The sequence below is a fragment of the Mustelus asterias genome, unplaced genomic scaffold (genome assembly GCF_964213995.1).
Source record: "Mustelus asterias unplaced genomic scaffold, sMusAst1.hap1.1 HAP1_SCAFFOLD_79, whole genome shotgun sequence".
Taxonomy (NCBI): Eukaryota; Metazoa; Chordata; class Chondrichthyes; order Carcharhiniformes; family Triakidae; genus Mustelus; species Mustelus asterias.
This window is the reverse complement of record NW_027590137.1, coordinates 1,227,223-1,245,531: the sequence shown is the minus strand read 5'-3', so window position 1 is coordinate 1,245,531 and position 18,309 is coordinate 1,227,223. Positions and strand designations below refer to the sequence as shown.

The following is an 18,309-nucleotide window of genomic DNA, read 5'->3' as shown; positions in this document are numbered from 1 at the left end:
TGTTCACTGTTTTATATTCTGGTCTGAGGGATAATGTTCACTGCTTTATATTCAGGTCTGGGGGGGATAATGTTCACTGTTTTATATTCGGGTTTTGGGGGGGATAATGTTCACAGTTTTATATTCGGGTCTGGGGGGGATAATGTTCACTGTTTTATATTCAGGTCTGGGGGGGATAATGTTCAATGTTTTATATTGAGGTCTGGGGGGGATAATGTTCAATGTTTTATATTCGGGTCTGGGGGGGATAATGTTCACTGTTTTATATTCGGGTCTGGGGGATCATGTTCATTGTTTTATATTCGGGTCTGGGGGGGATAATGTTCACTGTTTTATATTCGGGTCTGAGGGATAATGTTCACTGCTTTATATTCGGGTCTGGAGGATAATGTTCACTGTTTTATATTCGGGTCTGGGGGATAATGTTCACTGCTTTATATTCAGGTCTGGGGGGATAATGTTCACTGTTTTATATTCGGGTTTTGGGGGGGATAATGTTCACAGTTTTTTATTCAGGTCTGGGGGGGATAATGTTCACTGTTTTATATTTGGGTCTGGGAGGGATAATGTTCACTGCTTTATATTCGGGTCTGGGGGATAATGTTCACTGTTTTATATTCGGGTCTGGGGGGGATAATGTTCACTGATTTATATTCAGGTCTGGGGGGGATAATGTTCAATGTTTTATATTCAGGTCTGGGGGGGATAATGTTCAATGTTTTATATTCGGGTCTGGGGGGGATAATGTTCACTGTTTTATATTCGGGTCTGGGGGGGATAATGTTCACTGTTTTATTTTCGGGTCTGGGGGGATAATGTTCACAGTTTTATATTCGGGTCTGGGGGGATAATGTTCACTGTTCTTTATTCAGGTCCGGGGGGGATAATGTTCACTGTTTTATATTCAGGTCTGGGGGGGATAATGTTCACTGTTTTATATTTGGGTCTGGGGGATAATGTTCACTGTTTTATATTCGGGTCTGGGGGATAATGTTCACTGTTTTATATTCAGGTCTGGGGGATAATGTTCACTGCTTTATATTCGGGTCTGGGGGATCATGTTCACTGTTTTATATTCTGGTCTGAGCGATAATGTTCACTGTTTTATATTCGGGTCTGGGGGATCATGTTCTCTGTTTTATATTCTGGTCTGAGGGATAATGTTCACTGCTTTATATTCAGGTCTGGGGGGGATAATGTTCACTGTTTTATATTCGGGTTTTGGGGGGGATAATGTTCACAGTTTTATATTCGGGTCTGGGGGGGATAATGTTCACTGTTTTATATTCAGGTCTGGGGGGGATAATGTTCAATGTTTTATATTCAGGTCTGGGGGGGATAATGTTCAATGTTTTATATTCGGGTCTGGGGGGGATAATGTTCACTGTTTTATATTCGGGTCTGGGGGATCATGTTCATTGTTTTATATTCGGGTCTGGGGGGGATAATGTTCACTGTTTTATATTCGGGTCTGAGGGATAATGTTCACTGCTTTATATTCGGGTCTGGGGGATAATGTTCACTGTTTTATATTCGGGTCTGGGGGATAATGTTCACTGTTTTATATTCTGGTCTGAGGGATAATGTTCACTGCTTTATATTCAGGTCTGGGGGGGATAATGTTCACAGTTTTATATTCGGGTCTCGGGGGGATAATGTTCACTGTTTTATATTTGGGTCTGGGAGGGATAATGTTCACTGCTTTATATTCGGGTCTGGGGGATAATGTTCACTGTTTTATATTCGGGTCTGGGGGGGATAATGTTCACTGATTTATATTCAGGTCTGGGGGGGATAATGTTCAATGTTTTATATTCAGGTCTGGGGGGGATAATGTTCAATGTTTTATATTCGGGTCTGCGGGGGATAATGTTCACTGTTTTATATTCGGGTCTGGGGGATAATGTTCACTGTTTTATATTCGGGTCTGAGGGATAATGTTCACTGCTTTATATTCGGGTTTTGGGGGGGATAATGTTCACTGTTTTATATTCGGGTTGGGGGGGGATAATGTTCATTGTTTTATATTTGGGTCTGGGGGATAATGCTCACTGTTTTATATTCGGGTCTGGCGGGGGGGATAATGTTCACTGTTTTATATTCGGGTCTGGCGGGGGGGATAATGTTCACTGTTTTATATTCGGGTCTGGGGTGGATAATGTTCACTGTTTTATATTTGGGTCTGGGGGGTATAATGTTCACTGTTTTATATTCGGGTCTGGGGGATAATGTTCACTGTTTTATATTCGGGTCTGGGGGGGGCATAATGTTCACTGTTTTATATTCGGGTCTGGGGGGGGGATAATGTTCACTGTTTTATATTCGGGTCTAGGGGGGATAATGTTCACTGTTTTATATTTGGGTCTGGGGGGTATAATGTTCACTGTTTTATATTCGGGTCTGGGGGATAATGTTCACTGTTTTATATTCGGGTCTGGGGGGGGCATAATGTTCACTGTTTTATATTCGGGTCTGGGGGGGGGATAATGTTCACTGTTTTATATTCGGGTCTGGGGGGGATAATGTTCACTGTTTTATATTTGGGTCTGGGGGGTATAATGTTCACTGTTTTATATTCGGTTCTCGGGGGGATAATGTTCACTGTTTTATATTCGGGACTGGGGGATAATATTCACTGTTTTATATTTAGGTCTGCGGGGGACAATGTTCACTGTTTTATATTCGGGTCTGGGGGGGATAATGTTCACTGTTTTATATTCGGGTCTGGGGGATAACGTTCACTGTTTTATATTCGGGTCTGGGGGGGATAATGTTCACTGTTTTATATTTGGGTCTGGGGGATAATGTTCACTGTTTTATATTCGGGTCTGGGGGGGGGATAATGTTCACTGTTTTCTATTTGGGTTTGGATGATAACGTTCACTGTTTTATATTCGGGTCTCGGGGGATAATGTTCACTGTTTTATATTCGGGTCTGGGGGATAATGTTCACTGTTTTATATTCGGGCCTGGGGGGGATAATGTTCACTGATTTATATTCAGGTCTGGGGGATAATGTTCAATGTTTTATATTCGGGTCTGGGGATAATGTTCACTGTTTTATATTCGGGTCTGGGGGATAATGTTCACTGTTTTATATTCGGGTCTGGGGGATAATGTTCACTGTTTTATATTCGGGTCGAGGGGATAATGTTCACTGTTTTATATTCGGGTCTGCGGGGGGATAATGTTCACTGTTTTATATTCGGGTCTGGGGGGGATAATGTTCACTGTTTTGTATTCGTGTCTGGGGAGGATAATGTTCACTGTTTTATATTCGGGTCTGGGGTGGATAATGTTCACTGTTTTATATTCGGGTCTGCGGGGGGATAATGTTCACTGTTTTATTTTCGGGTCTGGGGGATAATGTTCACTGTCTGGGGTTTGTTCGCTCAGGTTGATTCTGCCGACGGTGCATTCTCGGTTGTCAGAGCTCTCATTAAAAGCCCTAATTTCCAGTCAGTGACTGAGTTGTCTCTGATGGGATTGGGAATCAGAGTGGGGGTAATGTGCTTCATGGACAGCGATGGGTTGGAATGAGTATAAAATAAACCTGGACTACACCAGGTAATTGTGAGGACATTAAAACCATCACAAAAAATCATAGCATCATGTTGGAAAACAGAATACTTTGGCTCAATCTTGTTTGATTCAATATTTTGAGTTGCTTGTTGAATTGCTGGTTATTTTCTAACGGCAGCTCAGCACCATCATTTTGACCATAAACTCAGCCCCGGTGACTGCTGCATTTTTCCAGCACCTTCTGTTTTAATTTTAAGTGGAACCTTAATATCTGCTTCGTACACAGGCCAGTTTATCTTTCTAGGGGTGAGTGTGTCTGAGAGGTATGCAACTGGAAAACATTTTCCATTCATCTCCTATATTGCTGCAGTATATACATTGTTCTCACTCTGCCAGCATGGTTGTGGATTAATTGGACAGATCTTAAAGACAGCCCGACTGGGCAGGATGTGCCAAGTGGTTTCCATCTGTGATGTATCATTCCATAAAACAGAATATTCAGCATCAGGAGAAAGAAAGTGAAAGAAACCAGTCTCTGTGGGATTTACCCAACCAGTATGAGCACCTTCAGGAGAGCAGAGAGAGGGGAGGAAACCAGTGGGAAAAGTTTTAAAAATTCAGGGTCTTCCCATAGGAGAGCACTGGTTTAAATCAATTTTAGAAAGAGGGAATGGCAGCGCACAAATTCCGAGGAATGCATTTTTAAAAATTAATTGATCTTAATTGCACAAGATAATTTTCTATTATTGTCTTTGATTGACAATGACGACATTAATTCCCAGGTGCCCCTGCGGGTGTGAAAGTGTCCTATTCATTCCACAGGAGCCTATTGCGCAGGCGCGGTGCTATATCTGGAGCGTGCGCAGTGTCACTTTGCCCAGAGCCCTATGAATGCGGGAGATGCTTTTTTCAACGGGTGAGTCGGTGGGGCTGCGGGAGAAATGTCGCCGGGAGTCGGGGTAGGGAGGTAGCTATGGCTTCACAAACATCCGCTGTCGGCCGGACGGCCCGAATAAGACCCTGCAGGTCCCGGGTTGACAGCTCCCAGGCTTTTATCTCGGGAACAGGCCCGGTTATCGGCCGCCATCTTGTTTCAGCGGGGAAGGAGAGCGCATGCGCTGCTGTCGGTGGCGGGTCACAATGGGCGTGGTTTCAGGGGCTGGTTCAGAACCTCTGTCTTCAGAGGGACAATAGAATCATAGAAACCCTACAGCACAGAAAGAGGCCATTCGGCCCATCGAGTCTGCACCGACTACAATCCCACCCAGGCCCTACCCCCATATCCCTACATATTTTACCCGCTAATCCCTCTAATCTATGCATCCCAAGGACACTATGGGGCAATTTTTTCAGCATAGCCAATCAACCTAACCCACACATCATTGGACTGTGGGAGGAAACCGGAGGAAACCCACGCAGAGAGGGGCGGGTCGGGATGGTGACCTCCTCGTGAACCTGCTCCTGGGCCTGGCAAAGCGTGCCATTTATAGGTCCAGGCAGCGGGCGATCGAGGGGGCCGTCCACCCTGACTGTCTGCCCCTCCACTGTGGCTATGTTCGCAGCCAGGTGTCCCTGGAAAGGGAACATGCAGTGTCTACCGGTGCGGTTGACGCCTTCCGCGCCCGTTGGGCATCGCAGGGGTTGGGGTGCGTTATCGACCCTAATAATCACATTATGATTTGATGTTTTTAAGTTTCCTTTGTACTTTGATTTCTGGTCGGGCTGTTCCCCCTCCTTTTGGGTAGCTGCCCCTTTTACTTTGTCCTGATTTAACTTGAGTTTGTTTATTTGGTTTGACCTTAAAAAAGGCCAACATCTGTGAGTAAAACACTTTCTTTTCTACCCGTTTCCATTTCTTTTCTCATTCTGGGGGAAATTGGGGACTTGCAGCAACTGAAGGGAAAGGAAGTGAATCCAGTCTGTACATTCCACACATTGTTAGTCCAGTCAGATAGACATATATCTGTCTGGCAGCCTGCATGGAGATTTCCAGCTCTCTCTGTCCAGGACAGGAAGCAGTGAGCATGGATCTATCAATCAGCCTCAATCAGCACCTGCAGGAGAATTGGGAGGGTGAATATTAGATACATCAGAGTGAGAATGGAGGGAGAGTGTGTGGGATGGAGATTCACAGCTCTTCGGGAATGAGAGAGGGAAGAATGTTCCATGGAAACTAGAATTGTCTGTTCTGAATTTCTATCCTGTACTGACAGTGATAACCTTTGTAAACTCCTTTTACAGGATATCAGAAGTTGAGGATTTTACAGACAGAAATCTCAAACCAAACATCACATCAACATCTGACAGAGTCACTCAATTCATCGGGACCTGAATATCTTGGGTCTTTGAATGCAGAAGGAGAAATGTTTCTCTGTTCTGTTGGCTTTAGCAGTCTTTAAACATCAGTGTGACTGGAACAGAACTGACACACACACACACACACACACACACACACACACACACAATCAACTGAGATTTTCCCATGCAGTGACTGTGGAAAGAGCCTCCCAGTTACACAGCCTGGAAAAATATTGCACCATCACAGCAGGGCACTATAATCTTGTTCTGTGTGAGACTTCAACTGATGGTCAAACCTGGAGCAACACAAGGACACCTGCAACATGGAGAAACCGTGGAAATGTGGGGACTGTGGGAAGGGTTGCAAAACCCCCTCTGAGCTGCAAATTCATCGACGTATTCACACTGGAGAGAAGCTGTACACCTGTTCTGTGTGTGGGAAGGGATTCACTCGGTTATATCATCTGCAGCGACATCGACTGGTTCACACTGGAGAAAGAGCATTCATCTGCTTTGAGTGTGGGAACGGATTCGCTCATTTACCCGATCTGCAGAGAACCAGCGCGTTCACACTGGGGAGAGACCGTTCAGCTGCTCTCACTGCACAAAGACATTTAGAACATCATCCCACCTGCGGGAGCACCAGCGAATTCACACCAGGGAGAGACCGTTCACCTGCTCTGTGTGTGGGAAGGGATTCACTCATTCATCCAGCCTGCTGAGTCACAATCTCACTCACACCCAGGAGAGACCCTTTAAATGCTCTGACTGTGGCAGTGGTTTCAAAAGTTCTCGGGATCTGGTTATCCACCAGCGCATTCACACTGAGGAGAGACCATTCAGCTGCTCTCACTGCACAAAGAGATTTAGAACATCATCCAGCCTGCGGGAGCACCAGCGAGTTCACACTGGGGAGAGACCGTTCACCTGCTGTTTGTGTGGGAAGGGATTCACTCAGTCATCCAGCCTGCGGAGACACCAGCGAGTTCACAAATGATGACAGGGGTTGGATGCTGCTATTAATCACATCCAGGACTGAACCATGTTCATTCTGACAGTTGGTCAATGGGGAGGGTCGGAGGGTTTCTTTCTGCTGGACTGGCCGGTCTCACGACTTTGCTTCTTTGAGCCTGGGAGAGCACATTTCCACTGAAATGATCCACAAAAGCTGATGAAGGACATTTATTTATCCTGGATAATAAATATTTTTCCTACCGCTACAGGTAGATCTGAAATAAATACAGAAAGAACTGCAAAAATGCATTAGGTCTGGCAACATTTATGGAGAGAGAAACAGTGTTAATATTTCACACTACTGGATTGGGAATCAATCTAGTAAACCTCCTCTGAACTGCTTCCATGGTATTTATAAAATGGGACAGCACGGCAGCACAGTGGTTAGCACTGCTGCATCATAACACCAGGGACCCAGGTTCAATTCCAGCCCGGGTCACTGTCTGTGTGGAGTTTGCACATTCTCTGCGTGGGTTTCCTCCGGGTGCTCCGGTTTCCTCCCACAGTCCAAAGATGTGTGGGTTAGGTTGATTGGCCATGATAAATTGACCTTTAGTGTCAGGCGGACTGGCTGGAGTAAATGCATGTGGTTATGGGAATAGGGCCTGGATGGGATGGTGTTTGGTACAGACTCGATGGACAGAACGGCCTCTGTCTGTACTGTAGGGATTCTACGATCCTTTGATTAATAGGAGACAAAAACTGCAGCCACTAGTCAAGATGCAGTTTCAGCAACGCCCTGTATAACTGAAGCAGAACATCTTTACTTCAATGTTCAATTTCTCTCAGAATAAAGGATTGCATTCCATATGTAAGAATTTTGAATTGTTTGAACTCAGATTTATGGGGTTCACTTGTTTACAACAACCTCCCTAATCATAACTCACCCAGGTTCCAGTGACTTAACCATATGGCAAGAAAGAACACTTTAAATGGTGAATTCAGAAAGTTTATTCACCATTAAAAATGTAACAAGTCAGAAAGATAAAAAAGCAAAGTATCGATCAACAGTAAAGGAGAAAGCTTAACTTTAACTTCCCTCCATCCCTCTCAGACCAGGACATGAAGTGGTGGCTCTGAAAACACGGATAACTTGTAAAATCAACAGCTCCCAACACATTTCTGTAGGACACAGTGGTTCCCACTGCTGCCTCACAGCGCCAGAGACCCGGGTTTGAGTTCCACCTTGGGTCACTGTCTGTACAGAGTCTGCACATTCCCCCTCTGTGGGTTTTCTCCCACAGACCGAAGGACTTGCTGGTTATACATTGAGCATGCTAAATTCTCCCTCAGTTTACCCGAACAGGCGCCAGAGTGTGGCGACTGGGGGATTTTCAGAGTAACTTCATTGCAGTGTGAATGTGTGACACTAATAAATAAACTTTAAAAAACCTTGAACTTTTAAAAACTTTTGCCAAATTGGTTTCTCGAATCCCCTTTTTTATACTTTCAAAATGTAGAAAGCCCAGCTCAGCCAATTGTTGGGAATTAGCCAATTGGTCTATGACTTGTCAATAATGAAACTGGTTTGGTTTTTAGCTAGTTGCACACATTGTCTGAATTTTAAGACAATTCTTTCTCTCAAACGATATCTCTTAGTGGGGTTGCCTGAGTGTTGACCAATAATTGGTTAACATCAGTCATTCAATGTTGAGACATCTTGATCAGGAGCTGATTCATTCCCTCCAGTCAAGGTTAACAAAGTATTAAAGTTTATTTATTACTGTCACAAGTAGGCTGACATTAACACTGCAATGAAGTTACTGTGAAAATCCCTTAGTTGCCACACTCTGGCGTCTGATCGGATACACTGATTGAGAATTTAACATGGCCAATCCACCTAACCCACACGTCTTTTGGAGTGTGGGAACAAACTGGAGCACCCGGAGGAAACCCACGCAGACACGGGGAGAACGTGCAGACTCCGCATAGTCAGCCAAGCCAGGAATCGAACCCAGGTCCCTGGCACTGTGAGGCAGCAGTGCGAACCTGTGGCACAGCGCCACGCTAACAAGTCTTGTTGTCTGTTTTTTTTTAGTCTGTTATCCTCAGAAGGGAACATCGTATAATCCCCACAACATTTTTACCGTTCTTAATGTTTATAATTCTGAAAGTTATAAACTTTTGTGTTCAAATTTACATTTCCAGCCTTTCTAACAGCTGTATTAATTAATCATTTATTCTTTAATTGTCTCTCAATTCAGGCTGTCCATTTAACTAATCTCCTGCTTTACAATTGTGGGAACTTCAGTCACAGATAAGGTAGTCAAACGTGTTGTTAAAAGCACGATGTTCTTCATATAAATAAATAACAAAGTTTAAAAATCATTGGCAAACAAAAGGAAACAGGAGCATTGGAACCAGCCTGGACTTGCAGACTGAAACCCCACCCAAAGCCCACACGTGCTCAGAAGGGAGAGAGGTTGAGAAGAACACTCTGTAACACTTCTCCCCTTAAATTTCAATCCCCCATTAGGACAGAAACACAACAAAGTAATGTCTTTAACAATACGGAAGTCTGTCAGGAGCTTTGTGGTTTCATTGCGACCTGTACAATACCACTGGCAAATCTTGTAATGGTGTTTCTGGAATGGGAGGTGAAGAGGTAGTTTGAGAATCTGTAAATGAACATTCCTCTTCCACTCCCACAGCAGAGTCAACTGGCAAAGCTGGAACCATTTCCTGGTGAACATCCACAGCAGCATGACCCTCTGCCATGTTCTCAGTAATGGTTGCTGACTCTGAAACTGTTCCTGACTCGGGGTCACACCACAAGTGAATATGGTCTTGGTGGCTATGCTTAAAATTTCCACATTTAACTGGTTCCCATTATTCCTCAATTATAAAGCAAAATAGACAAGTTTCTGGGCGATTTAAAAACAAATGAACTGTCTGCCGAAAGGGTTAACTTTTCTACAGAACCTAAAGGGGTGGGGAGTGAGCAGAAAAAACTTGGCACACAATTACATCACTTTACATAATTTTAAAAATCTTCTCTAACAACAAAACAATCTTAATTTTAAACTTCACCTATTATTCTTTTTGTTTTCTTCCTCAACCGAATAATTTTAATTTGATCAGTTTTTGTTAGGGATGGGTAACTTCTGTTCTTTATAAACTGATTCACTCATTTTGTTAGTTCTACATGAGAATCAGAACACAGACTTTATCATCCTTATCCTTTTTCTCCCTTTGCCACCACTCCCTCTGTTTTGCGGGAGGGTCGTGGGGATTCCAGTCAGAACTAATCATTTTATCATAAAAGTGAAATACTGCGGATTCTGGAATCTGAAACAAAAACAGAAAATGCTGGAAAATCTCAGCAGGTTTGACAGCATCTGTGGAGAGAGAATAGAGTCAATGTTTCGAGTCTAGATGACCCTCCATAAGAGCTCTTCTGAAGTGTAATCCAGACTCAAAACATTGGCTCTATTCTCTAATCATTGTATTGATAAGTTTCTTACTGTTAGTTTCCAAATGTCAGGTAAGAGACCTGTCCGGTCCCCACTCGAGCTCTGGTTTTTCACGGGCCATGCTTGGGTAGGATTATAACCATTAGAATCTACTCTCAGACGTCCGCTTTTCAATCCAGTGCTACTTGGAGTATACCGTCACTTCACCAACTATCAGGTCATAAATAAATGATAAAATAATTCAAATAATGCCTGGGAACGCTTTGAACCAACTACCTATCATCGTGTGTTGATTGGTCAGACCCCCTTTTTACAGATTCGGGAATCTCAGCCGCTGAACACCAGCCGGTCCTGGAATAAGTTTAATTCTAACTCATTCTGAGTAACTATTCTCACCAGGTCCTCTGTTGGGGCTCTGCTAAGCAGCTTTAATGGTTCATGATTGCAGAAACTGAGCAGTCACAGGAATGTGGTCAAGATAGTCCAGTCCCATAATGCCTCACATTCAATCTGCAGTCCTTCAATTATAACAGAATATGTGGCTGTATGTAGCTGCTTCGGCCACGATCAGCGCCAACACTGCCTTCCTGAACTGCTACAATGCCTGAGGTGTCGGTACACCCACAGTGCTGTTAGGGAGGGATTTCCAGCTACACATTCCAGACTTTCACTCACTGTTGGTGGATATCAGATTGATATATTCCATTCAACCACACCCAAGGTGAGTTATTGCAATTTCTTTATTGTCCAGGAAAGTATAATCACAATATCTTTAAAACAGAAATTAAACATTCCTATTTAATTTCAGGTATTAACACATTCTGTTAGTTTGTTCTTTATTGTCAATGTCAGGCGGGGGTTGTTCCCCTTGGAGCAAAGGAGGTTGAGGGGAGATTTGATAGAGGTGGACAAGATTCTGACAGGTTTAGATAAGGTGGACAAAGAAAAGCTGTTCCCATTAGCTGATGGGACAAGGACGAAGGGGGTGCAGATTTTGGTTCAGATATGTGGGATGGGGGGTGGAGGGGCGGGGAGGGGGGGGCGATGTGAGGAAGAATATTTTGATGCAGCGAATGGTAATGACCTGGAACTCGCTGCCTACGAGGGTGGAGGAAGTGGAGACAATAAACAATTACAAAGGAAATTGGATGAGCATTTGGGGGGCTTTCAAACAGAAATACTGACTAAATATCTCTTAACTACCGAGCACCAGCCACTGGAGGCAAAATCATGAGACCGACCAGTCCAGCAGAAAGAAACCCTCCGACCCTCCCCATTGACCAACTGTGAGAATGAACAAAATGCAGTCCTGGATGTAATTGAGAGCAGAAACAATAACAGCAGAATCCAACCTCTGGAATCACTCGTGAATTTGCTGGTGTCTCAGCAGCTGGGACGAAACTCTGAATCCCTTCCCACACTGAGAGCAGGTGAATGGTCTCTCCCCAGTGTGAACTCGCTGGTGTGTCCGCAGGCTGGATGAGTTAGTGAATCCCTTCTCACAGTTCGGGCAGGTGAATGGCCTCTCTCCGGTATGAACTCGCTGGTGTGTCCGCAGGCTGGATGAGTTAGTGAATCCCTTCTCACACACAGAGCAGGTGAATGGTCTCTCCCCAGTGTGAACTCGCTGGTGTGTCTGCAGGCTGGAAGAGTTGGTGAATCCTTTCTCACACTGAGAGCAGGTGAACGGCCTCTCTCCGGTATGAACTCGCTGGTGTTACTGCAGGGTGGATAATTGAGTGAATCCCTTCCCACACACAGTGCAGGTGAATGGCCTCTCCCCAGTGTGAACTCGCTGGTGTGTCCGCAGGGTGGATAACTGACGGAATCCCTTCCCACACACAGGGCAGGTGAATGGTCTCTCCCCAGTGTGAACTCGCTGGTGTCTCTGCTGGTTGGATAACTGACTGAATTTCTTCCCACACACGCAGCAGGTGAATGGCTTCTTCCCAGTGTGAACTCGCTGGTGTTTCTGCAGGCTGGATGACTGAGTGAATCCCTTCCCACACACGCAGCAGGTGAATGGCCTCTCCCCAGTGTGAACGAGTTGGTGTGTCCGCAGTTCAGATGACTGAGTGAATCCCTTTCCACACACACAGCAGCTGAAGGGCCTCTCCCCAGTGTGACTGCGTCGATGAATCTCCAGCCGAGATGGGCACATGTATCCCTTCCCACAGTCCCCACATTTCCACGGTTTCCCCATGGTTTGGGTCCTTGTGACTCTGTAGTTTAAACAATCAGTTAAATCTCACACTGACCATGGGTACAATCTCTCCCCGCTGTGAATGCTGCGATGTATTTTCAGGCTGTGTAACTGGTTAAAGCTCTTTCCACACTCAGTGCACTGGAACACTCTCACTCAGGTGTGTGTGTGTGTCTTGGTGCTTTTCCAGTCACACACATGCTTAAAATCTTCAGAAGCTGACAGAACAGAGAAACATTTCCCCTTCTAGATTCAAAGGTCAGTGATATTGAGGTCCCGATGAATTGAGTGATTCTGTCAGATGTTGATGTGACGTTTGGTTTGAGATTTCTGTCTGTAAATTCTCACCTTCTGATATGCTGTAAAAGGAATTTACAAAAGTCATCAGTGTCAGTACAGGATAGAAATTCCGAACAGACAAATCAAGTTTCTAAGGAACATTCTTTTCTCTCTCATTCCCCAAAAGCTGTGAATCTCCATCCCACACACTCTCCCTCCATTCTCACTCTGCTGTATCTAATATTCACCCTCCCAATTCTCCTGAAGGCGCTGATTGGCAGATCCATGCTCACTGCTTCCTGTCCTGGACACATAGAGCTGGAAATCTCCATGCAGGCTGCCAGACAGATATATGTATATATGACTGGACCAAAAATGTATGGATTATATAGACTGGACTCACTCCCTTTCCCTTCAGTGACTAAGGGCGGACAAGTCACCAGGACCCAATGAACTGCACACTAGCTTTTTAATGGAGGTTGCTGAAGAGATAGTGGAGAATTTTGTTGAAATTTTTTGTAACTTGCTAGATTCCGGGAGAGTATCAGAAGATTGGCAATCGGTCAATGTGACTACCTTGGTCAAAAAGGGAGAAAGGCAGAAGGCAGAGAACTATAGGCCAGTTAATTTAACATCTATTATTGGCAAGATGCTGGAGTCAATAATCAAAGAGCAAATAGCTAATCATTGAGGAAAGCTGAATATAATCAAACCTCGTCAACATGGTTCTAAGAAAGATAAATTATGTTTGACAAATTTGCTTGAATTGTTTGAGGATATAAGAAGGAGGGTAGATCGCGAGAAATCTGTAGTTTATTTAGATATGGTGCCATGGCAGCACAGTGGTTAGCACTGCTGCTTCACAGTGCCAGGGACCCAGGTTCAATCCCGGCCTTGGGTGACAGTCTGTGTGGAGTATGTGCATTCTCGCCATGTCTGTGTGGATTTTTGAGTGCTCCAGGTTCTTCCCACAGTCCAAAGATGTGCGGGTTAGATTGATTGGCCGTACTAAATTGCCCCTTTGTGTCCCAATAGATGTAGATTAGGTAGATTAGTGGGGTAAAAATGTAGGGCTACAGGGATAGGGCCGGGAAAGATAAGTCGAGAGTTGGGGAAGATGCAATAAAGTCACCCCTCTGTCTTCTAAACCTGGCAAATGGAGTTTAAAGTGGGGAAGTGTGAGGTCATGTATTTCAGTAGGAGGAATCAACAGGGAGATTATCGAAATGGAGAGAGGCTGCCGGTGAGTGAAGTACAGAGGGATCTTGGTATTCTTGTGCATGAATCACAAAAAGCAAGCAGGCAGGTCCCACACGAGTTAAGGAGGAAAATGGCATTTTGGCTTTTATTGCAAAGGGGTTGGAGTTTAAAAACAGGGAGGTTTTGTTGCAACTGTACAGTGTGTTGGTGATGCCTCACCGGGGATAATGCATACAGTTTTGATCCCCTTACCTAAACAAGGATATAGTAATATTGGACATAGTCCAAGGGAAATTCACCAGGCTAATTCCTGGGATAGGAGGGTTGTCCTATCAAGAGGGAGGAAATTGTCACGGTCTGGTTTCCTTGAGGTTTTCAAGACAAAGGAGTTATTGAAACATATAAGATCCTGAGGGGGCTTGACAGGGTAGCTGGTGACATATTGTCACGAGTGGGAGAGTCTCAAACAAAATAAAGGGTCAGTCATTTAAAACTGAGGTGTGCAGAAATTTCTTCTCACAGAGGATGATGAAGCTCTGGAATTCCCCGCCCCAAAGGGTGGTGGAGGCTGGATCGTTAGAAGTATTTAAAGTGGAGGTGGATACATATTTCATAGATCGGGGAATCGAGGGCTGTGGGGAAATGGCACAGTAAAGGAGTTGAAACCAGCATCAGTCAGCTATGATCGGATTGAATGGCGGGACAGGCTTCAAGGGCCTGGTGGCCGCTCCTGCTTCTATTTCTCATGATCAGTTGCTGCAAGTCAACAATTTCCCCCAGAATGAGAAAATAAATGGAAAGGGGGAGAAAAGAAAGTGTTTTACTCACAGATGTTGAAGACAGAAGGAAGTTTGAGCCTGTCTGAAGCTCAATCTTCATTCAGAGAGAGCAGCAGCTTTGCTGGGTAGGAATGAGCAGCTGAACAAGCTCATTGTGCAACTTCCGCATTCAGACAATAGGGGAGCTCTGATTGGCTGGAGGACCCGAGTACTGCCGGTCCTCCAGAGTTCCCATTGGTCACTCCCACGCAGACAGACAATGAGGGGCGGAGCCCCACGTGGGGGTGGGCGGGACTTTGCCCTCCAGCCGCGCTGAGCTGTTGTCCAATGGGAAAGGCTGGAAGACCCGGACAGACAATGGTCAGAGCGCCAGCTGTGTCCCGGGCCCCGCCCCACACCCGCACATGCGCATTCCCCCAAAATCCGCACATGCGCACGTCTGATTCACTTCGGCTCACCAGCTCTGGCCAATGGGAAGACTTGGAGGACCGGAAAGACCGTGGTCCTCCAGCCAATCAGAGCGCGGGCTTTGTGTGAATGAAGATTGAGCTTCAGACAGACTCAAACTTCCTTCAGTCTCAACCTAAAAGAGGCCAACATCTGTGAGTAAAACACTTTCTTTTCTCATTCTGGGGGTAATTGGAGAATTGCAACAACTGAAGGGAAAGGAAGTGAATCCAGGGAGAGTGCAGACTCAGGAAAGGTTGGCCCAGGTCTCTCTCTCTCTCTTAAAGAAATTTAAGAGAAACATAGAAGATAGGAGCAGGAGGAAGCCATTTGGCCCTTCGAGCCTGCTCTGCCATTCATTAAGATCATGGATGATCAAGCAACTCAATAGTCTAATCCTGCTTTCTCCCCATAACCTTTGATCCCATTCGCCCCAAGTGCTATATCTAGCCGCTTTTGAATACATTCAATGTTTTGGCATCAATTACTTCCTGTGGTCATGAATTCCACAGGCTCACCACTCTTTGGGTGAAGAAATGTCTCCTCACCTCTGTCCTAAATGGTCTACCCTGAATCCTCAGACTGTGACCCTTGGTTCTGGACTCCTCCACCATCAGAAACATCCTCCCTGCATCTATCCTGTCTAGATCTGTAAGAATTTTATAAGTCTCTTTGAGATTCCCCCCTCATTCATCTGAACTCCAACGAAAACCATCCTAACCGAGTCAGTCTCTCCTCATACATCAGACCTGCCATTCCCTGAATCAGCCTGGTAAACATCCTTTGATCCCTCAGCTTGACACATTTATTTGTCTGTCTAAAAGGATGGTCTTTTTTCTAATGTTCACAATTAAAGGGCAGCTTTCCCCAGGAGATGGCTGACATTTACGTTAATATAGGACAGAGATATGTCTAGTGTTGTTATATGGTACCCAGATTAGATATATTATTTATGTTTCTGTAATAAAATACTTTTATTATTATTTCTTGCATTGTAATATAATGCTGTAGCGATGTTATACATTTCCAGTCATCAAGCCATTATTGCACAGAAGGAATCCATTCGGAAACTCGAGTCCATGCTGACTCTCTGTATAACATTCCAGTCCCATTCCCACTCTCTATCCCCATTCTCCTGAAAGTTTATTTCCTTCAAGTGCCCATCCACTTTCATTTTTAAATAGAATCCACAGATATGGATGGAGATTTACAACTTTTTGGAATGAAGTAGGAAAGAATGTTCCATAGAAACTAGAATTGTCTGCTCTGAATTTCTATCCTATACTGACTGTGATGACTTTTGCAAACTCATTTCACAGGACTTTGAACGAGGAATCACAGGCAAAAATCTCAAACGTCACGTCTCGATCTGACAGAGTCATATTCCATGGGAGCTGAATATCATCGGCCTTTGAATCTGGAAGGGGAAATGATTGTCCGGTCTGTTGATTTGAAAAGATTTCAAACATCAGTGTGACTGGAAAAGCACAACACACTGCCACACTCGAGTGAGAGTCTTCCAGTGCACTGACTAAAGAGCTTTAACCAGTTACACAGCCTGAATAAATATCACACCATTCACAGCAGGGAGAGACGGTACCCGTGTTCTGTGTGTGGACAAGGCTTCAACTGATTGTCCACCCAAGAGAGAGGCAAGGACACCTGCACCATGGAGAAAACATGGAAATGTGGGGACTGTGGGAAGGGATACAGAGCCCCATCTCTGCTGGAAGCTCATCGGCGCAACCACACTGGGGAGAGACCATTCACCTGCTCTCAGTGTGGGGAGGGATTCACTCAGTCATTCAGCCTGCAGTCACACCAGCGAGTTCACACTGGGGAGAGACCGTTCACCTGCTCTCAGTGTGGGAAGGGATTCACTCGGTCATCCAGCCTGCAGAGACACCAGCGAGTTCACACTGGAGAGAGGCCGTTCACCTGCTCTCAATGTGGGGAGGGATTCACTCAGTCATCCCACCTTCAGAGACACCAGCGAGTTCACACTGGAGAGAGACCATTCACCTGCTCTCAGTGTGGGAAGGGATTCACTCAGTCATCCCACCTGTGGATACACCAGCGAGTTCACACTGGGGAGAAGCCATTCACCTGCTCTCAGTGTGGGAAGGGTTTCACTCACTCATCCCACCTGCGGAGACACCAGCGAGTTCACACTGGGGAGAAGCCATTCACCTGCTCTCAGTGTGGGAAGGGATTCACTCGGTCATTCAACCTGCTGACACACCAGCGAGTTCACACTGGGGAGAGACCATTCACCTGCTCTCACTGTGGGAAGGGTTTCACTCACTCATCCCACCTGCGGAGACACCAGCGAGTTCACACTGGGGAGAAGCCATTCACCTGCTCTCACTGTGGGAAGGGATTCACTCAGTCATCCCAACTGCAGATACATCAGCGAGTTCACACTGGGGAGAGGCCATTCACCTGCTCTCAATGTGGGGATGGATTCACTCAGTCATCCCAGCTGCAGATGCACCAGCGGGTTCACACTGGGGAGAGGCCATTCACCTGCTCTCAATGTGGGAAGGGATTCACTCAGTCATCCAGCCTGCTGACTCACCAGCGAGTTCACACTGGGGAGAGACCGTTCACTTGCTCTCGATGTGGGAAGGGATTCACTCGATTATCCCAGCTGCGGACACACCAGCGAGTCCATACTGGGGAGAGGCCATTCACCTGCCTTCAGTGTGGGAAGGGATTCACTCAGTCATCCAGCCTGTTGAGACACCAGCGAGTTCACACTGGGGAGAGACCGTTCACCTGCTCTCAATGTTGGAAGGGATTTACTCGATTATCCAGCCTGCAGATACACCAGCGAGTTCACACTGGGGAGAGACCATTCACCTGCTCTCAGTGTGGGAAGGGATTCAGAGTTTCATCCCAGCTGCTGAGACACCAACGAGTTCACGAGTGATTCCAGGGGTTGGATTCTGCTGTTATTGTTTCTGCTCTCAATTACATCCAGGACTGCATTTTGTTCATTCTCACAGTTGGTCAATGGGGAGGGTCGGAGGGTTTCTTTCTGCTGGACTGGCCGGTCTCACGACTTTGCCTCCAGTGGGCTGATGCTCTTTGTGTCTTGTTGCGAATACCTGGTTTCAAATTTCACAAGGATCACAGAGTGACAGGGTGTTAG

At 45.5% G+C, this 18,309-nt stretch overlaps 1 protein-coding gene across 1 annotated transcript in view; it reads right to left on the bottom strand.

Moving 5' to 3' along the window:
• Positions 1–18,309, bottom strand: part of LOC144483806 (uncharacterized) — a 162,745-nt gene that overhangs the window by 54,926 nt on the left and 89,510 nt on the right. The window contains 1 exon segment of the mRNA XM_078202344.1: positions 11,650–12,327. Coding sequence (XP_078058470.1) covers positions 11,650–12,327 — 678 coding nt within the window.